The sequence below is a fragment of the Notolabrus celidotus genome, chromosome 6, assembly GCF_009762535.1.
Source record: "Notolabrus celidotus isolate fNotCel1 chromosome 6, fNotCel1.pri, whole genome shotgun sequence".
NCBI lineage: Eukaryota > Metazoa > Chordata > Actinopteri > Labriformes > Labridae > Notolabrus > Notolabrus celidotus.
In genome coordinates, this window is record NC_048277.1 from 28,730,573 (window position 1) to 28,753,052 (window position 22,480).

Genomic DNA, 22,480 nt, shown 5'->3' on the forward strand with positions numbered 1-22,480 from the left:
TGCTTTGTCTTTCCTTCAGTTGTTGCTTCTTTTCGTCACCCCTTCTCTCATCTTTTCCCCTCTTGTTCTCTTTTCTTTCTTTCCTCCTCGCATCCTCTCTTCACACCTTGCATCTCCTCCCCTCTGATTCTCTGTTGACAAATACACTAAAGGTACGCCGGTCATTTATCTTGCATGCTGGCCGCAGAATACTGTCATCTTTGAATCAATTTTTTAGCGTCTTTTTCACATCCATGTCCCTCGGCTCCTCCCTTTCCTCAACTCTCTTTTCCTTATTCCCTCTTGCCTCCTCGCTCTCCTCCACCTTTCCAGTTCTCCTCATCACTTTTCTTTCTTTTTTTTCTCTTTTCCCTTTAATATTTCATCCTCTCCTTATCCTGTTGTTGTCTCTCCTTTTTTCCTCTGTCCCTCCTACATGTCATCCTTGCTTCATTTCCTTATCCTCTTGTCTTCCAGGTGAGAGAGAGTGACCCAAGCGACCCGAACAAAGACATGGTGGTCCAGCTGATCGACGACTTCAAGATCTCTGGAGTCAACGGCATACGTATCCTGATCAGGAGTGTGTGTGTGTCTTAGTATGAATGTATGTGTGTGTGTACGTGACAGAGATGTAATAATGTGAGTCCTTGACTCTCCCTCCCAGATGTGTGTATGGTGTTTGAGGTGCTCGGTCACCACCTGCTGAAGTGGATAATTAAATCCAACTATCAAGGTCTGCCACTGCCCTGCGTCAAGAGCATCATCAGACAAGTAAGAACCACACAAACCTACTTTCTTCTTTTGTAACAGTATCTCAGAAATAGCTGACTGTGTTTCCATAAAGCATAGATATATCATACATCAAGTACTCTGCATAAGGACACAGGTTTTTTGAATAGTGGCAGTGAATTGTAGGTCAAACAAGGTCACATAAAGTACTCTGTTTGCCTTAAATGGAGCTGTATCCTGATATGAGGGCGGTATTTATCATTTGTATTATTTGTGTGTGCAATACTTTGATTTCCGGTGCAATAACTCAATTACCATGTGCAATATTGTAATTTATTCCATAACATATTTTATTATACTATTCATCTACTACAAGTGCACCCTGGCTTATTTATTATTTATTTATTTATTTATTTATTTATTTATTTATTTATTTATTTATTTATTTATTTATTTATTATTTAAAAGGACCATGCATATTAATTAACACTTCTGTAAATATGCTAGAGTTAGCCAAAAGGCTAGTTTACATCCATAGTCCCTTGCCAGATGTTAAAAAGGCTCCCTAAAAAGATGAAGATTAAACAAAGATAAAATAGAGTAAAATAAAATCAAAATAAGAAGGAAGAGGAGAAACCAAAACACAAACAAACAAACAAACAAACAAACAAACAAACAAACAAACAAACAAACAAAGAAAAAAAAAAAAGAAAAGAAAAGAAAAGAAAAGTACAAATAGCACAATACGATTAAAAATGACTAAAAGCTACATAAGGACATAATATGACAGTTTTTGAGAAAGTGTCCATGGACATAAAATACATGGAGCAAGACAATCAGGAAGCAGCAATGGAGAAATGTTAAAGAAGACACATTAGCTTAGGCTAATTTAACTTATTTCATGTCTTTAAAAGTACTTCTATACCTTTCTTTGTACAGATAGTATTTTTATTTTTATTTAGAATTTTTGGATTGTGTTTAGGTTTATATATTTATTGCCCTTACTGTCTTGTTAAGTACCAGCATTCCAATCACCATGTCAAATTCCTTGTGTGTGCAAGCTCACTTGGCAATAAAGCTTTCTTGAATCTTGTATCTTGAATCTTATACTTAGCAAAAACTGTGAATGATAACAGCACTTTTATTCATAATAGGTACAAATTTTCAGCTTATTTTAGATTTAAATAAATACTTATGGAAATCAACAGTGTGCAAAGATCAGTGTTCAAGTTTAGAGACGGATAAATATCAATGAGAGTGACAAATTTGTGAATAATTCATACCGTTAAAAAATAATCTTTTAAATTCCAAAGTTGGTAGAACTTAAATGACAACAATAAGCTATCTTCAGCCTTCTTATTGGTCATTTTAACATTAAACTGAACATATCAACTCATGATTAGGTCTAAACATCAGCCTAACTTCTGTCAGGGTCTTGAACTCATGCATGTAATGACTTCAGCACCTGATGAAGGTCGTCTGTTGTTCTTTTCACTCATTAATTGAGTTCATTAACACTGCCAAGCCAATGTGAGGGATTTGGTGTTAGCTTTGTGTCTGTTGTCTCCTCTTGGAGAGATGGTTTCTGTCAAATAGCTCCTTATGTCTTTGAACCCCTCTCGCTTTACCCATGTAATTTTCCTCCTCCCTTTTTATCTTTGCTAGTGACCTTTCAGCCATCAACTACAAATCTAAGTGTGCTCTCCAAATGAATTTTAAATAAATATGAATAATGTTCTCTACATTGAATACCAATTTAGAATGCAAACAGAAACCAATATTTTTGCCACAGGGTCAACAGGTGGAAGTGAAATTGAAGATATAAGGTTGTACTTGAAATAAATCACAACTGTTTTGGGGTTTTGACCAATCATAATCAAGTATTTAACACAGCCGGGTAATAACATAACATTTTTGGAGTCATGGTGTTTACGGAAAACTCGGATATCTAACTATCAAAGAAATGAAAGAAGAAGAAAAAAGAAAGATGACATTTTTTAATAAAGGACAAGAGATTCAGACAGAAAAACTCATTGCAGATACTTGAAGCAAATACAGGCCTACAAGTGTAGCTCTACATGCAATTGTCCGCTCCACACTTCACACTTTAGTACCACTACAGTCCTGTGATTCAGGACTAGTGGGCATTTTCCCCTCAGCCACCTGATGAGCGTGTGAAGTTTTCGAGCCGTTTCAGCCTCTGTGAGCCTCTCTGAAGCCCGTCTGAAGATGAGCAGAAATTAAATGAGACTGTTGCTTTGCTTCGATCTCAAAGCCTCCAGACTCAAACAAATGAGAGAACCAGAGAAACAGAAACATCAACAGCCTCCCTGCTCTGCCCTCAGAGAGTGACAAGCACTGGAAGAGTGGCTCATTTGGCCCCGAGACAGAGAGAGGAAATGAAAGAGAGGGGGGGGAAGAGACAGGGAGAGCCAAACAGAGGAAGACTCTCACTTCTGTCGTCATTTTTTGAGTATACACATGTTTTTCAGTAATAATATCTGTTTATCTGAATGTGTTTGCAGGTCCTGCAGGGTCTGGACTACCTCCACGCTAAATGTAAAATCATCCACACGGACATCAAGCCTGAGAACATCTTGATGTGTGTAGACGATGCCTTTGTGAGACGCATGGCTATGGAGGCAACTGAGTGGCAGAAAGCTGGAGCTCCCCCACCGTCTGGATCAGCAGGTAGACACGAAATACTCTCATCTAGAGGATGTAGTTTCAGTAGTTTGGGAAGTGTGCTAACTTGCTAAGGGAACCTGGTCACATAGGAAGAAGCAAGTGGTATGTATTGGGGATGGGTTGGGATTTCTGAATATTTATTTAATAGGGAAAAAATCAAATGATCATGTGAGTATTATCTCATATTAAGAACACATTTTTACCAGCACCTGGTTGTAATTTGATACAGCTTCCAGGTGGTGGCTGTAGCACACCTGAAAGCTACTGATTGCTAGCTGCCATTAAATAACAAAAGGAAAAGAAAGCATGTGTAAAATTGGGGTGATGTGAGATGCAGAAAAATGCTGTGGGCGTCAAACAGTTTATATAGTCATGACTCTCTCTCTCTCTCTTTTGTCTGTGTGCACATAGGGGAATATTTGGCCAATCATTGAATAGTTACCAGTGACTATTGAATAGTATTTTTGCTTGAATTTCCATCCTGGTACGTGTTAAGGGCAGCTTGCTAAAGGAAATAATCGTCCCCAAAACATCACCAGACTTTGAAATTCAGATTAAAAACAGCTGTGGCTAAAAAAGACTCAAGATCATTACAGTAGAAAATGTGTTCATTTGTTGGCTTAGGTGGTTAGCATTGCTTCACGTAAAAACTGGAAATGTTAGAAAAGAGAATCTGGCTGATTGATGGAAGCATATCTTTGATCTCAAGTATCTATTTTTGAATATGATGGATTGGATGGTTATTTTTTATCTCAGCAGTTCTCTCAGCAATGTAACTGTTGTTGTACTCCTAAAAACTACACCCACAAATTCATGAATAAGAAATGTTTCTGGACATAAGACACTGAAGTCTCTTCAATGATCAAATTAATCGAAACTGCATTTGAAATGCCCGGTTTTCTTTGTTATTACTGAACTTTAATAATGCCCTGTACTTGGAAACACATTTTACCATTTGATGACCACATTTCTTTAAGACACTTTGGCATGTGAAGAAAAAATCCAGCACAAAATCCTTCTTAAATCCACAAAGTTCTTCTTTCACACATTTTGATATAACATGTTAGTTTTTGAGCTTTAGAGGAGCAGCTTGGTAGATGTATTCATTTCACAGACAAAACCATCAGTCTCCCCTTTTTTTATATTTATGTTAATTCAAAACTGCTAGCTGTAACTTCATGTTGAGCTAACACACATGAGGGTGGTCTTGATCTCACCAAGAAAGGTAATATTGGTGTTTTTGGAAATGTGAAAAACCTTTCAATTCAACTCAGATACCTCATTGAGGTTCTGATGTTTCAGTAAGAGGAGAGTCTTATATTCACGATTTGAAATAGTAACTTAAAAGGCAAATCAGCTGAGAAGGATCATGAATGTAATACCTTTTATCTCTTTTAATGACTGGGTTTACATTGAAGTCCTCAGAAACTGTAAGGACTCACAGAGAAGCCTCCTCTGCCTCCTCAGTGTCTTCACACACAGACAATTCTTTCCCTTTTTTTTCCCCTCTCCTGTCACCAAGTTCCTCCACTGAAAAAAAAACCCAACAACAACTAGGTCTTGGAGAAAAAAAAAAGAACAGTCCTGACAAACTCGACATGAACCCTGTCCTCCCGGTGAACCCAGCGAGCTGTCGATTGCTTGCATCAGCCGGAGAAGTTGTTCTGAGCCATGGGGAAACCAATTATACTGCTTACATTTCTACGCAATTAAAGCCGGGCACAAACCCATCAGCTGTCAAAACAGGAGGGCTCACTGGTGACAAAATCTGTCTTTGATTGAAGAAGAAGAGTAAATAACATCTTTTAATGTCATTTACATAGATGCAGACGTGCTTTACGCTAATAATCCTTCTGTTTCTGCTTTTTATTTGAATCTGAAACATTGAATCTACATGAGACAAAAAAAGACACATACTCTGGATTGTTGTGTTGCAGATCAGTTTATTTAAATATTTAGATGTAAACAAGATGCTGTTTGCTATAGCACTGAAACTCCTGAGTGGCTATACTTGAACTTCAGTTAATTTATTTAACCCCTCATGAATTTATTTCTGGAAATAGATTTGTATATCAAGTTGTGGTCTACTTTGGTATAATTACAGATTTTTTTTTCCTGGAGCTTTTTCCTTTATAGCCCAAAGTATGCCACTTAAAGGGGGCATATTTCATAGTTGGGATTGATATTTCATGTAATTGCATTATGTAAAGGATTCCTCCCTCCTCTCTCCAACTGAGTTTCCCCTTCCCACTGTTGTTTTTCTGCTGCAACTGACCTCTCCTTTAGCGACATTTCAGACCTCTTGAGCAGCACTCGGGTTTGTTTAAAGAAATGTTTGGAAGCCTTTCCAAATTGTTGCCTTTTGAATAGCAATCTGAGCCTGTAGCACATACTGAGACCTTATTTTGCAGCTGTTGCATCCTATTTTCCTCTTGCTGGAGTAACTCCAAAACTTTATGTTTTATATAACTTTATATTATTCATGAAGAACATTCGGCGGGGGATTCACTGAAAATGGATTGCGGCCGCTTCTAGCACCAAGAAGTGTGCATCATTTGCCCCCACTGTCTGCTCCATTCTGACGGTTAAATCACAAAGCAGATCGTGCTGATGGTATTGATGGAGTTTCATAGCTCTGTGCAGTCTGCTCTTGTTTTGTGCTTGACTATGATTAGGGTTGCAAAGGGATGGGAAAGTTAAGCTGAGGAATTTTGGAAATATTCAAAATTGGAAACTTTCCATGGGAATTGTGGGAATTTATGGGAGTTAACTGGGAATTGAGGGTAATTTAATGGAAAGGTATCATAACCAAGCATAAATATGTTTTGTTATAAGCAGACATCCATCCAAAATAATACAATTAAAACAGATTTATTTGTAAGTAGAACTTTATGAAGTGTTAAAACAATCAATTCTTTCATTGAAGAAAAAAAACATGAATGTTGAGTTAAATATTTCTCATCCCAACCTATTTGAAAATTAACAAAAATGCAATCCCAACAAAGTCCCATTCAAAATGTTAAATGAAAAGAGCCCCTCTCCCTCCAACAAAGTCCCATTCAACATGCAAATAAAAAAGCATCTTCCCTTAAGGTTCTCAAGCCTAACCTCTGCATTTTTGCTAAACCCTTTCAGGCAATGGGCTCTTCTTGGGTCTCATCAACATCCTCCATGTCCACTTCATCAGCATCCAACTCCGACTCTTCCTCTTCCATGTCACTGTCCAGCCTTGTTGAGGATAGCTCTGCATAAATATTCAACTCTACTTGCATGAAATCTGGTTGTCTTAGTGAGGATTATGCTAAAATATATTTTCCCCAACTATATCTAAAGTTCCCTATCAAGAGCCAACATTCAATTTTGTAAATTCCTTGTTTATTCCCGTTAATTTCCATGGAAAGTTTCCAACTTTGAAAATTCCCGGGAATTTTGCAACCCTAACTGTGATGGAAATGAGCTGTCAGCATCTCAACTCTCAGGTGTGCACAGCTCTATGCGCTCTCATCCTGATGCTGCTATATTCTGTCCATACAAATGATGAATGGAGCTGAATGGAGAGAGATTTGAAAAGAAGAATAACACTGTTTTGTGCGTGATGGTACAGCCTGTATGCACCGAGGTTACGCCACAGACAGCTCCAGACTGATTGTCATAAAGATATTAATGTCAAGGTAATATAAATAGACTTAATACACAGATATATTGTGTTTTAGTCATCCAGAGGTGGAACTGTTGTGTTCATCACTGAGAAATTTGAGTCTCTAAACTCCCAACAGACAGTAAAGGTTTCACTGTAACTGCACGTCACTGTTAGTGCCAGGGTTAGTGAATTAGGTGTTATTACCAATGAAGCTCATTTGCATATGCTTATACTGGCATACAGTGATGCTATTTGCTCTGCAGCACAGTACATGCTTTTTTAAATAGAGAATGTTTCCTTGGCTCGTGTGCACAGGATTAGCGGGCTGCCAAAGCGTTGCAATCTTTATGAATCAGGCCCTCAGATATTCAAAATACTGGATGTTGTGTTTGAAGTCGTTTCTGTTTCTTTAATCCATCGTTTGATCGGTGCTTGATGATTCAGGTGTAAGTATACTGTATAGGAGCTACATTCACAGACGCATGAAGACTAACCTTTAATCTTTTGGATCTGGGACAAGGAAGTAAGGCTGTGGGAGTGTGTAAGATCCTTTTTGTTTGCCTTTCTCTGATGTCAATGACAGATCCTGTTAGTATCAGGTATGAAAAGAGAATGTATTCATAACCTAATAATTCCTTTTTTTAGACAATCTAGAGCGCAGTGTGAACTCAGCCGTGTGGCGGTATAGATGTTCGTGATACTTTGAAGCGTCTGATTGTGGTTGTTTTTTCTCTCTGTCTGTCAGTTAGCACAGCCCCCCAGCTCAAACCGGCGAGTACAACAGATGTGAGTATGAAATGAGAGCAATGCACACAGACACACAAACATAAACACACACAGACACAGAAACAGTTCTCAACATGTCAAATAGTTTGGTGTGATGGTAGCTACAGTTGCAGGGGAACAGTAATTATAAGCAATATGAAGATTTTAAAAAAGCATGTTTACTGAGCAAGCTTTTAAAAGTGGATTTGACATAGCATAATGTCTCTGACATTGGAAAACCATGACTCTCCTAAGATGGGACAAATATCCAGATTTTTAACTTAGTGATGATGCATTTTTCATTCAATCCAGTGAGGTTTTGACTGCTTTATTTTAGCCTCTAGTAACCTAATTTTAAATGTAATGTCTTGGATCAAGTATTTCTGTATAACATGAAATATTTATGCAAAAAAATAGACTTTAAGCTCAGAAAAAAAGCTATCCTCAGTCATTAATATTTCAAGAATTTACTCATTTCAAACTCAGTTAATGTGCAGAATGTGAAAAGTGCGTATTTTGTGTGATCTGATTTGATTCAGACTGCAGAAAAACAGCCTTTAATCTCAGCAAAGCTTTATTCTAAGGCTGCTAAAGCCAGATGGTGCATGGATGAGTGTGGCATCGTGTTTTTCTATCTTTGATCCACTTTAAAACCAAAAGAAAGACAAAAGAACAAACAGAAAGTTGCTGAAATCTAAGAAATGTACAAAAACTGATCTAGCTTTGGCAGGAAATTGTAGTTTAATATAGCGTAAAGTTATTCTAAGAAGACGAGGATGATTCCAAAAGTTCAATTCCTTTAGGATTTCTACATTTGTTGATTTTTCAAACTACAAATTTGTACTTGATCCCTCGCTGTAGCTAAAAAATTCATGATGACAATTCACAAAACTTCAACACTCATTCTATCCACTATTTGAAATGCATTGATGTTTATTTCTAACACAGAGCAGAAGAGTTAGTCCACATTACTTTGAAATCAACCACCACTCAAATAAGTAACACAACTTTTCACCTCTTATTCATTCTTGCGTCTGCCTCCCGTTAATCCTTCCTCCTCCTTTCTTATCCCGCTTTGTGTCCCAGGTGGGAAAGATCTCCAAGAACAAGAAGAAGAAGCTGAAGAAGAAGCAGAAGCGACAGGCAGAGCTGCTGGAGAGGCGGATGTTGGAAATCGAAGCCCTGGAGAGAGAGGCGGAGAAAAAGGAGGAGAGAGCCAAAGACGGGGGAGAGAAAGGAGACCACGAACAAAACCCGCCCTCACCCAAGAAGAAGACGGCGCCGGCGATCGGCCCGAGCATCGCGCTGGGGGAGAGCGATGATGATGATGACGATGAGGAGGAGGATGAGGAGGAGGAGGGAGGAGAGAGGGAGAGGCCAATCAGATTGACAAATCATACATGTGAGTTTTGTGATACTTTGGATGTCATTTCCTGTTACTCTATCGGCACACACTGTACGGGGGTGTGGAATTTTTAAGATACTAAACTTATGAGTTTTGCCTAAATATGGGCATGCCTGATTTGATTGACAGACGGCACCCTTTAGCTGCTAGCGAAAAGGCTCAAGGCCCGCCTCTTTACCTCACACTAGCTCAGACGATGTTAAGTTGTGTTCAGCATTTCCAATATGGCACCAGCAGACGATAGGCTTCAAAACAGCGCTTCAGGACCAGATGGGTGACATCACGGATACTACTTCCATTTTTCTATACAGTCTATGGTTAGGTCAAGCGGCAACCTCCGGTCTAAAAATATGAGTCCAATGTGGAAGTGCTAAAAACTGCACTTCGTTGAGGATCCGCTTGAGGCTGGCTCCGGAAATAACGGAAACCACATACACACCAATTAAAAAAAGCAGATCTTTACAGCAGAAATAAACATGTTTACAGCCTGGTACAAAAGACGAGTGTAGTCTGGATAGCTCATTTCTTGATCGGCACACATTGTACAGGGGGAGAATTTTTTTCTAACACAGCAATTTCGAAGATGTTAAGATTACGAGTCTTCCAATGAGAGGCACAGCTGACTTGATTGACAGGCGGGAACACTGTAGCTGTTGGCTATGAGGCTCAAAGCCCGCCCCTTTACGTCACAATCGCTCGACAGCAGCAATATGGCCACCGCCAATTGGCCTCAAAACAGCACTTCAGGGCCAAATGGGTGACGTCACGGATACTACGTCCATATTTTATACAGTCTATGGTTAGGTCTAGCATCACACGATAGTTAAATAACATATATGTAGTTTTTTAATTCAATTAAATTTGCTTTATTGGCATGAACAAAGACATGTTGTTGCCAAAGCACATAAAATTCATACACATACATTACATATATATTAATTACATATTATATATATTACATTCTTTTATACTCATTAATGAATGATGGTGTCACCCATACAGTTTTTCTATTGTCAAGAGTTGTGTTTGATGCTAGCATTTCAGTCTGTTTTTCTCTAAGGATCTCATGTTCAGTCTGGAGGATAAACTTTTCACAAGTGCATTCCTCTTTAATGTCTTCTATCACACCTGTTTGTCTGCTGCTGTGCTGCTGTAAATCGCAGACCAGTATAGACCTCTGAATCATCCCCTGCAGCTCTGATTCGTGCAGCACTGCTGAACTGAACTCAATCACCGTTTTGTCTTATTTGAAATGAGACGATCTTGAAATTCAGTTTGGTTATAAAACAAGTTTCTCTTGAACAAACCGTTCTGCGTCAGCTCTTAAAGGCCTATTGTTTGAGTCCTATCTCCTATCCTTGACTTTTTGTGTTCTATAATAATCATTCTTATCCATTCACCACTTCTAAAGACAAAATTCTTAATGTCTTTAAGTTAGATAAATGGTGAAGTGTGAGCAACATATTGAGGTTATCTTGTAATTTTTTTTAGGACATTGACTACTAGAGGGAGATTTTTCCTAAGCTGTAACAGCCTAAAACAAACCTGCAGCATGAGTGAGTGTGTGAAAATGTGTATGCAGGTTTGTGCAGTCTGCCTGTGAATGAATAGGAGCATGGATTGGCTCCAACCAGCTTCCCACGCCAATCCCACTGTGTATGGGAGGCTCGGCTGATTCACAAAAAAAAAAAAAAAAGAAAACTGTCTTTCTCCGTCTCCCTCCCTCCTCCACCCCGTCTCTCCACCTTCTGTCTTTTTCATGCTCCTTTTCATTCTTACGCTTCCTTCTCTGCGATCTTTATTCACTTTTGATGTGATTCTCTACACTGCCTACACTGTCCTTGAATGCGCTTGTATCTCCTTCCCACCTACATCCTCTCTTAACTGTTTCACTTTGTTTCTCATATTAGGTGCGGCGCCTCCTCAGGAGCAGAGCGAGGCACCTCACATTACTGGAGATGACCCCGAGGCGGAGGTGGAGGAGGAGGAGGAGGAGGAGGAGGAGGAGGAGGAGGAAGAGGATGAGGAGGAGGAGGAGGAGGAAGAGGAGGAGGAGGAAGATGAGGAGGAAGAGCTGACGCCTATCGCTGAACAACAACCCCCTATTCCCCCCGTCACAGAGGAAGGTAACGGAGATTCAACGCCGGTAGAAGGGCAGGATGAAGAGGGTGAGGGAGAGGGAGTGGAGGAGGAATCAAAAGTGGCAGAGGATGGGAATGAGAAAGAGGAGGTGGAGAAGATAGAGCAGGAGGAGGAGGAGGAGGATGAAGAAGAAGAAGAAGAAGAAGAAGAAGATGACGATGAGGAGGAGGAGGAGGAGGTGAAGCCAGAGGGGAAAGAGACTGAGAAAGAGGAGAAGGAGAAAGAGGAGCCAAAGAGTGAGATCAAAATAGAGGAGGAGGCAGAGGCAGAAAAAGAGGTGTCTAAGGAAAAGGAGGTGGAAGAGGAGGAGGAGGATGAAGAGGAGGAAGAGGAGGAGGATGATGACGAGGATGATGAGGATGACGATACGACCGCGGACCTCCTCACAGAGAGCACCTCCCCCATCGTACCGGACAACAACAAAAACAAGTCGGCCAAAACCAACGGTCACGTTTTGTTGGGATCTGAGGGACTGAAACCAAACCCTGGGACTCCCCTGCCTCCATCCCCCACCCCCGAGCCTCTCCTCTGCCCCCTGGTGGAGTCAGAGCTCAGCTACACGGACAGGGAAAACTCCCTCAGTTCTGGTTACGAGTTGTATAACGGAGAGGTGAGCGAGCAAGGGCTGACCAATGGCTCCGATCACCACAGGGTCAAAGTGCCCAATTTTCCCGACCTGCCCCTGGATCCCCTGCCGGGAAACCCCATTCCTGTTGGAACGGCAGACATTGGAGAAGGACCGTCACCCAACAGCCCTGCTGACCGCAGTCGCACTGTGTCGTCCTCAAGCACAGGGGACACACCCAAAGGTAAAATTTGGTTACTGTATCTCCACTGATTAACACAATAATGTTTCTCATTATTTGAAATCTATTGGATAACACCGAACAGTTCACTCTACAGAGGGTGATACCTGATGAATGAATTTGTTCTATGATTGTCATTTTAAATACTGGGATAAGGACATTCTCTTAGTTATTTTGAGTGTTTATAAATTGTAATATTCAGATTTTCTCATCTTTTTAAGCATTCTGAAATTTTTCTCCATTTAAATGAATGGGCAGAATGTTCAGAAGGTACTAGTGCTCTAATCTAAGATTAAGTGCATCCCATTACACTACACCCCAACAATTAAGCCTACCAATAAGTGACATAACCTACCATATGGCCACCAAATGTCCCCAACACCAAAGCATGAAGATAGATGGGAAGCAAGTGGGCACATCTCATCACTGGAGCCAGGCTTTGTTAATGCAAGCTTCAGGTAGTGACAACACCAATACTACCTGCCCTCCCACATGGCCCCTGATGGACCCCAAAACTTAAAGACAGATGTGCAATGAGAGACGGGCCAACACTTGGGCTATTAACTGGGCATTTCGCTTCACATGTGTTTCATAAAGTTAGGTAACAGCTCGGGGTGGCCCAACATTTAACCCTGGCGTCCCAGAACCACCCACTTCCATGCTAGCTCTCACACACACCACCCATCATATCCTCAATCAGATCCTCTTCAAATTACAACACAACGTTCAACAGACTCAGGCTTTGTTAATGCAAACTTCGGGTAGTGACAAAACCGATACTACCTGCCCTCCTACATGGTCCCTAATGGACCCCAAAACTTAAGACAGAAGTTAGGTAACAGTTCGAGGTGGCCCAATGTTTAGCCCTGGTGTCCTGGAACCACCCACTTCCATTCTAGCTCTCACCCCCTTCATATCACACTCACAGAGGGAAGAAGAGAGAAAAGAAATACAGAGATAAACACATTTAGATCGTTATATATCAATCTAAAGTGATGGACAGATTTTTGGCTATGAGCCTGAAAATGACAGAAGTGGCATCCAACTACGCTTTGACTCCAGTGTTAACAGAGACCAGAAATGTAGGAAGCATGCAAAAAGAGACTTTTCAACTTGTGCTATTTAATTTATTTAATGCAACAAACACACATTTTACAACCTGTTTACCAAAGTCCACTCTCTCCAACTATGTAGAAAACTCAAGGCAAAATAAATAGTACTGTTTCTGTAATGAGCCTGAGTCTGAGCGGTGCCTTCCAGCTAAATCTCTATCAAATTAACTGACTTACTTAGGAGTGACTCAGCATTTTCTATTACTACAGCAACTCTGGTGTAGTTGTAGCTTTATTAAAATCAACAAAATAAACAGAGGTGTTTTTAACAAACATTTTCTTATCCATCATTCATAATGTAAAGAAAAAACTGACAAAATACATGATAAAAATAGATTTTTATAGTTTAAATTAATGTGTATTAACCAAATAATAAGCATCCTTTTACATCGCATCAACAAATTATTTAACAATGCCATGCTTCATTCTCACCAAGGTCTCTAATAAATATTAACATTTAATCCACATATGAATGAGATTTTACCTATGTAGATTAAGACAAGGCAAAAAGCACAAAAATAATCACACTTCATTTAGATCGTGGGTGAGGAAGCTCATCAGCAGAACATAAATTAACATCACTGTTTAGATTTTCTATCTCATACATTATTGCTGCCTGGGAGGATAATCCAGTTGCTCATTACTTTTTACTTTCCAGAAAACTCCTCTGGGATTTGTTAATCACTCACCACCACCACCATTACTCATCCACCCGCACTATTATTATTGACAAGTACTTGGACTCCTGCTTACTAGCTCGAGGGTCACTTTAGGGGTCACATATCCGATGCTTCGCGTGGGATTTTATAGACACATCACACAAGTCTGTTACTCAGTTTGCAACACTCTGAAACGTCATCGGGGCTAAGTTAGTACAAAGTTCTTCTTATTAAGATTCCTTTCAGAGCCTCCCTGATCGATTCGTACATTAGAGGGTGTTAATTTTGTTTTTTCCCCACTCCAGTCAGGGCCAGAGCTGCAGATCTCCTCATCAACCCACTAGACCCAAGAAACGCTGAGTCAATTCGAGTCAAAATCGCTGACCTTGGAAATGCCTGTTGGGTGGTAAGACACAGATTTATACATATCAGTTGATTTAAAGCATATTTTTAAATACACAGTGTTGAAATCTTTAACACTAAGTTCAAATGTTTTATTTATTTATAAGACTTGTGGTTGTTTGAAAACAATAAATTATAAAATTCAGGTGAACTGTGACTCCAGTGCATGAGCACTAATTTGTTTTGTTTTTTAATTTCTATTCCACTTGGAAATTTGTGGATGAATGTGCAACTACTGCAACTTATTCAATGCTGTTAACCAGAGGGATGATATGATTTAAACAAACTACTGAAAATTTAAGATTTAAAATTCATATCAACCATTTGAAATATATGGGTCACACTACTCAGTGCTGCATCCCCGGTGGCCAGTAGGGACACTACAATAAGAAACACAGTAATGTATCTGAAGCCTTTTTTTCCTCCTCTCCTCTCCTCTCCTCTCCTCTCCTCTCCTCTCCTCTCCTCTCCTCTCCTCTCTGTACAGCACAAGCACTTTACAGAAGACATCCAGACGAGACAGTACCGTTCCATTGAAGTCCTGATAGGAGCTGGTTACAGCACCCCTGCAGACATCTGGAGTACTGCCTGCATGGTGAAGAGAACACATGCACATATGCACTACATTCATGTATAGAGCTCTTCCTTTAAAGTAACACCCTCAGTATGGACTCTAGTACAGAACTGTGTTTGATCTCTTGCAGGCCTTTGAGCTGGCGACTGGCGATTACTTGTTTGAACCTCATTCTGGAGAAGACTATTCCCGTGATGAGGGTGAGTGTTTAAATCTCTGTGACGCACACAGACATATCATTGCCAAAAATAGGAGCACAGAGAATTTGTCACTTTTGAGTATTCCATCAGGGACTCACAGCTGAATGTTGTGTCTGAGGACTGCAGGCTTGATGTACTGTGTATGATGAAAATGAAGAACCAGTAGTAAAGGAAACTGTTAAATGTAAATTCTAAATACAGAACAAAGTGTCTTAAGTTTTTATGAACTGTTCAATTTGATAGTTTGTTACCTAAAGTCTGGTGTTGGTGCAATATTTACCCTCGACGTGTTCCACAGAGTTTCTCCATTGTTCAGATGCATTGCTACAACAACAAAATTGCATTCACTGAAGTTTATCAACCCTGAAACACATTTAGCCTACCACAAACTCATGAACACCAGGAATCAGAAAAGTTCATGACATGATTGTCTTTTATCTACGAAGCCCCTCTGTGACATTTAAGAATAAAATAATCAGTGACCACAAGATGATTCAATCGTGTCCATGAATTAGTTATGGTCAATCATCTCCATTCAGAGACTGTTCATTGTTCCTTTGGTTGCTTTCCAAATATGTAAACATAGATGTAGATTACCCCTATATATGGGATATGTAGATTTAGAACACTTACACAGGATAGTTTTTGTCTGATTACTACAGAAGTCTGTAACTTGTTGATAACACATCCTGTAGTGATTCAACTACAGCTGTTTACTAACGCTGACATACACCCAAACACTCACACACAGTTAAAAGCTATATGAAGCATTATTTCTTACATATCACCAGAGCTATTGATCACACATTTCGATAGATGGTCTCATTTACATACACTATCAGTGTGTGGCCATGTGATTATTTAGTTGCCTCATATTAATGTCTCAATTGTCACCAGAGGGGTGTCCTATTTACAGTAGATGAAAAAAAGTTATGTTTGATAATTTTCCTAAAATAATCCAAAGACTAGGATCTGTAGACTTAAATTTTGTTAAGGAACAGGTAGTTTATTGCAGTTAGGACACATATTAGTATGGTTAAAATCCCATTTGTTATTATAGTCATATAAATTATATATATATATATATATATATACAGTTGTGCTCATAAGTTTACATACCCTGGCAGAATTTGTTTTGGGTTTTTTTTGCCATTTTTCAGTGAATATGAATGATAAGAGAAAAACTTCTTTTTCACTCATGGTTAGTGGTAGGGTAAAGCCATTTATTGTCAAACAACTGTGTTAACTCTTTTTATTTTATACTTACAACAGAAACTACCAAAGAAATCATAAATTCTGCCAGGGTATGTAAACGTATGAGCACAATTGTATATATAAACATATATAACCATTATTAATCACAGGGCCACAGTAAATTATAAATAAATGAAAAAACAAATAATTTCATGACTATAAGTTTGTAAGCCAGACATCTTTTACAAAACCACATACAATGTATATGCATCATGTGTAAAAACACACACACTTAACCTATCATTTAGAATTGTAATATTGATAATGGGATATTTTGTGGATTTTAATTCAAGTTTGTTTATCACCACAATGTGATTACAGGTTTGAGCTTACATTGGATGTACTGTGACTTTTATTTCCAGGCACAACTATCTGCTTTCATTGATTGAAGAATGTAAAAAAAATACATGAGAGCACATCTCTTTTAGTTTTGACTATTTGCTCCAAACCTGCATCTGAACAATGGACAAAAACTGTATCAGAACAGTATCACTTATCACTATGTCCTAAAGTGGGTTTAGTTCAAACTATAGCCATCCCTCTACCCAAAATCCCCCTATCCACTGTCAACTGTAAATCCTGTCCTTTGACTCTGCTGCTCTGCCTCCACTCATCTTCACCTTCACTTGTAACGTTTGAACATCATAGATACACAGAGAGCTCGCGTTCCTGGACTTAATGTTTGATTGTCAACACACTTTTCAACAAAATGCTGCATGAAACCATAACTTTGGAGCAACATTAGTCCTGTGGGTTATTTGTGTATCTATGTTAAGGTCTAATTAGTCAATAAATTAAAGCAGCCTCTTAATTGCATGACACATCCAGTCATTAACCCAACACATTCTCCTCACACCATGACTCCAGCTTCAAACGAGGCCCCCTCATCCTCACCTCAGCTCTTGATTCCTCTGTCTCCTCTGATCTTTGATGTTATTTTTTTACTGCATGTGTGACACACAGTTAACCTCACTTTGCATGTGTTGCACCAGCAAAAAGCCCCTGTCAGATATGTCATTACATCAGGTTAATAAACTCGGAGCGACCTTTGAACTCCTGACACTGAGGCCTAATTGAAAAGAAAGTTCCAGGATCTGGTTCACTGATTTCTGTGTCTGATTGCACGTCACTTTTACTCTAACGCTGATCATTTTCATTTCATCACCCCTGCTGTGGAGGCACAGCTCACTAACAGGTTTTTCTCCTTTACTCTCTGTGACTGTCTCTTTTTTCCTTCCCTCTCTCTTTCTTCCTCCCGTTGCCCCTCTGCGGTCTCTCCTACCCATCACTTTCTGTTTCTTTTGTCTTTCCCACAACCCAACCTCTTATATCTCCCCCCTCGTCCTTGTCTGGACCATTTCTCTCTTTTGCACTTTCTTTTCCTCTCCCTTTTTTTTTTTGGTCTTCCTGTTTCCTTCCCCTTCTCCTCCCTCCCTCTCTCCTCCATAGACCACATAGCCCACATCATAGAGCTGCTGGGCTGTATTCCGAGGCACTTTGCGCTCTCTGGAAAATATTCCCGGGAGTTCTTCAACAGAAGAGGTAGCGCTGGACAGAGTGCTGGAGGGACTGAGACACACTGATGTCTAAAGTGGGCATAAATGGACACTATTCGAGAGTTAGGACAACATATTGGGTTAAAATTGGCATTATTATTAGATTTGTAAGCTGCAAAAGTGACAAAAAACTGAAGTAAAAAAAGCACAACTTAAGGATTGTCATGGGGTGTCAGTCTGCGAGTGTGTCCATGCCGTTCACTGGATCAGCAGTGTGTGTCAGTCCCGAACAGCCAAAGGTGTTGACGTGTGTGTGCATGCTGTAATGCTGAACCGTACCTGTCCCCTCTGTGATGTATGTGGTGGTGGGCAGACCACATCGCTCTGATCATGGAGCTCCTTGGGAAGGTCCCACGCAAAGTGTTCGCTGCCGGGAAGTACAGCCGAGAGTTTTTCTCCAAGAAAGGTAAACAACACCGTCAGTAGAGGTTAGTTAGGTGGAGGGTAGTCTTACTGTAGAGTAGCAGGAGTTGTTAAATTCTAGAGTTAGTCCCTTCAGAGAATTCAGGCTAGCTGTCAACCAAAATATGTACTAGTTGTAGGGTTGGGCAATCCTGTTTTTTTATTTAATATACTCAATATTTTTTAATTGGATAGCAGTGATTCAGAGTAGTGAGACAAAATAGATACAATTAGGATAATTTCCTCTGCAGTTTTCAAGGATTATTAGAATTAAATACAATCTGAGAGAGAAAATATGTATACATTAGAGACCAGAAGCACATCAGGGAGAAATTAAAGGTGGAAAATTATAAAATATTACAGGGCCTTTGGCTTGTAAAATCCATGAAATATAATTAATTGTTTTTAATGGTGTGTTATATGCTGATATGATTTAATTACACAAAGGTTTAAGGTCAAGTTATGTCAGTTTATTCTCAGAGCGAAGTAAGTTTTAACTATGATAATACTTACTTTATAAAAAGGTAAAACACAGGAATGATGGAATGTTAAAAGATAGAACTATTAGAACATTAAGTCAATTAGTTTAGAATGAAATAAGTAAGTATTGTGAATAAAAGTCAGAGTTTGTATTGGAGAAAACTTTCTTTTGACAAACTGGCCTTGTGTAAATTAATCACAGAAACATGCTCACTGTTTAAGGTACAATGATTACATTTAGAATAGGAAAACATTGTTTTACTATACATTAAGGCGCTAACTCAAACTAACTGAGATAGTAAATAAATAAATAAATAAATATTGAGTTATTAGAAGTTTGCTTTCAGTGACCTGTGATCAATATGAGAAATGATCATAGGCCTAAATTATAGTTACAATTCTACAAACTCAAAAATACAAAACTTAAAGACTTTATGAATTAACACTATCCAGTATTTACATTCTTACACTGACTTAAATATGAAGGAAAATATATAAAGGTATTATGTGGACAGTCACTATAAAGGAGATGATGATAGGTATTGAAATTTTTACTTTGTATCAATGATTTCAAATTGTAGATAATTCAGGTTATACCGACCGATATCAGTGTATTGTCACAACTGTTTTATTACCCATCCATACTCGTATAGAAACATTCAAATACTTAATTTGATAGATTCAAGGATCTGACATTGGAGGGCAGCAGAACATCAAACTTGTTTACAATAGTTGTATCATGTACTGAATGCATCATTTTAACATAGACTTAGGAAAACCAGTTTGAAGTCAGCAGTGAAAAGATGAGCAGGTGTTTTTGCTTTTTAAAATTCTTATCTTAGCAATTGAATGTTTGGAAAAACAGCCAATTGAAACGTATAATAGCTCTAACCAGTTGTGGTCTTTTTTACTAAACATTAAAAAGCAAGGAAAAGTTTGGTCATAGTTCTAATCTGAGCGTACTAGATCAGCAAGTCTCCACCTCACTGAGTCTAAGGTCTTAAGTGTGTCATGCACCTCACTGTCTCTGCTCTTCTCTGAGCCTGGTAAGTGTATGGATCTGTGATTGGTACAGCTGATAACCCTTGCACTCTCACATTTATTCTCTTTTTTCTTCCTCCTGATCTGCCTCCCTTTCTGCTCATATATTCTTCATAATGTGTCATGAGACCTGAATATTCTTCCTTTGATGTTGTCTCTATCTGAAGTCTGAGCCTGCACTTGATGTCTCAATGTTCTCCCTTTTATCTCTTGGCGCTGTGTTAATCTGCTCTGACTTTCTCGCTCTGTCTCTCCGGGCTCCTCCTGTCTGCTGTGCTGCCTTCGGCCGTGTGTTGCAATCTAGCGGCCTCGTTACCTCGTTTCCTTGACGCACGCTGATCTGATTTCACTGAAACTTCGGAGAAAAGTGGATACACTAATTAGAGACTTAAAGACTTATTTGAAGTCCCAAAGATAGTAAATAGAAAGCATTTGTTTCCAGCTTAAATGCTGTGAAGTCTTCAAATATTGTTTCCTCTCCCCTTCTTGTATCTTCCAATCAGCGTAGTGGGAGGAGAGGTTAGCATGGCAACCATGGCTGGAGCTGAACTATCATCAATCATTCTGTCATATTCCTCTCCTTCCTGTCAGTCTTGTGCCCCCAGCCAATCATTTTCTTCCTCTCCTAAATAATGAACACCTTCCTCTCTTCATCAATTTCTATCAAATCACCACTTTCTGTCTCTTTCATCCTGCTGCATGTTCTTGTGGGTTTCAGTCAAGACTACAGGTGTTCACTCACACTGAAGCAGCATGGCGCTAATAAGCTCAAGTTTGGTCTGGAGCTAATTAGTGGAATCCGCTGTGGTAGTGTTTGACTGGAGCCTGTAAAATCATAGCCTGTTAAAACACCTGATTAAAGGGTCACTTCACCCAAATAAAAAACATTCTTAACTCAAGAAGAACCAAGCCATGCAGACAATTTTGGAAAAAAGTAAGTCAATAGCATCATCTTTTTTTTTTTTTTTAAATCTCCCTCCTACTCTTGATGAGGCTGATAATACAATATCTTGCTTTCAATAAGATAAGATATTCCATTAATTGTACCACAACGGGGACATTTTAAATGTTACAGCAGCAAAGTAGATAGTACAAAACAGTATAAAGTAAACAAGAGGAAATAAAATAGCAATTATTAAAAAGTAATTAGCAATTAAAATTAAAGAAAGTAAAATAAGCATATCTTAAGAACGTATATCCATCCATTTGACAACCTTTGACTCTTGTTTGATCATGTTACTCCCACTGCTTTGGTGTTTTTATGATCTTGTGATTAAGGGCCTGTGTCCACTAACAGCAGCTTCATACCGGCACTTACTGTTGCTTGTTTATGGAAGCTGTCCCATGAAACTTCTGATTCCCTTAGTAGTGACTGTAAGGTCCACTATAAAGTGCTATTCTTCATATTTTCTTTCATTTAAGGAAACTTTACAAATAAAATGTAAAAATTAATTGATAGAAATCGGTTCAGTGCAAAAATCAGCTGAAGTGGACACAGGCCCTAAAGGAGATTTAAAGCTCCTGTGAGGAACTGGAACTGGGAAAAGCAGTGTCTTTCATTTTTGAAGATCATGTTTTGTACATATATTAACAGTTTTCTATAGAGAAAAATCTCATTCTGTTGTTCGACAGCTGATTTCATCACTCACTGGAACTCTTTGTAGTGTGAAATGTAAAAACAGAGGCTATCAGAGCAGAATGCAGCAAATCATTTTGTGTGACCCTTACCATGTGGCAGAAGTTTCAGACAGTAAAAATGACTATATTGAAATAACCAGCCTTGTTGATTATGTCTAGTTTGCTGCTGTAGGTCATTTAGAGGCACTTTCAGTCTGTTTGATTACCAGCTAAAACTCCTCAAAGGAGCTTTAAGTAAAGTACAGGGAAAATTAAAAATATCTCACATTCAGCACTTGGTGGTGATGAAGATGTAGCTTGTGTGCTGCATACCTTTCATTAACAATGGCACAAGCTCTACCTTACATAACAATGTCCATCTGTAATCCTGGCCCTGATATGATTTGATATTCAGTCAAAGTGGAAATGAAAATTGGTGGCGTCTCCCACCTCTACTCTGGACCATCTGCGCTCTTCATTATGAACACTTTGTTTCTTTTTCAGACACTACAGTCTAAAAGAAAAGAGAATTAGTCTCTGTGTGTGAACACTGCTGACTGTGTGGTGTTCTGAGTAACAGGGATGATGCTATTGCTCAAAAAAGATGTTGCTGTTTCGCTGCTTTCTGCAGCATAAAGTTAATTATTTTCTGGGGTGAAGGCAAAACCTTGAATGTCTTAATAAGCAAAAGTGGAGCTAAAAATCTGCATGGTGGGATATTATTAGAGTAAAATGATAAGCTGCTCTTCCTGTATTTTTCTTTGTTTTAATTTTTAACAAACTCAAAAGACTTGACCAAAACCAGACACCAAAATCTGAGTCTCCTGAATCTCTCTGAGTACTTTATTATTTCCATGCACTCAGCTTACAGCCTATTTGTTCCTACTGATGCGGTAAATCTTTTAAACTGTGCCTTTTGGAATTTATTTTGTTGTTTGTAATACTTTTTCTATTGATGATGGAGCTCCATAGCACCAATCAGGCTATAGGACAGTACAGTATTCGGGAGTAGTACCCATAATAACATTT

At 39.0% G+C, this 22,480-nt stretch overlaps 1 protein-coding gene across 1 annotated transcript in view; it reads left to right on the forward strand.

The window, feature by feature from the left end:
• Positions 1–22,480, forward strand: part of srpk2 (SRSF protein kinase 2) — a 103,357-nt gene that overhangs the window by 78,042 nt on the left and 2,835 nt on the right. Inside the window, exons 6-17 of the mRNA XM_034685159.1 lie at positions 457–544; positions 644–750; positions 3,234–3,399; positions 7,782–7,822; positions 8,888–9,203; positions 11,117–11,181; positions 11,515–12,157; positions 14,231–14,331; positions 14,815–14,922; positions 15,032–15,101; positions 17,805–17,897; positions 18,225–18,317. Of these exons, the coding sequence (XP_034541050.1) occupies positions 457–544; positions 644–750; positions 3,234–3,399; positions 7,782–7,822; positions 8,888–9,203; positions 11,117–11,181; positions 11,515–12,157; positions 14,231–14,331; positions 14,815–14,922; positions 15,032–15,101; positions 17,805–17,897; positions 18,225–18,317 (1,891 nt within the window). The remainder of the gene's footprint in view (positions 1–456; positions 545–643; positions 751–3,233; positions 3,400–7,781; positions 7,823–8,887; positions 9,204–11,116; positions 11,182–11,514; positions 12,158–14,230; positions 14,332–14,814; positions 14,923–15,031; positions 15,102–17,804; positions 17,898–18,224; positions 18,318–22,480) is intronic.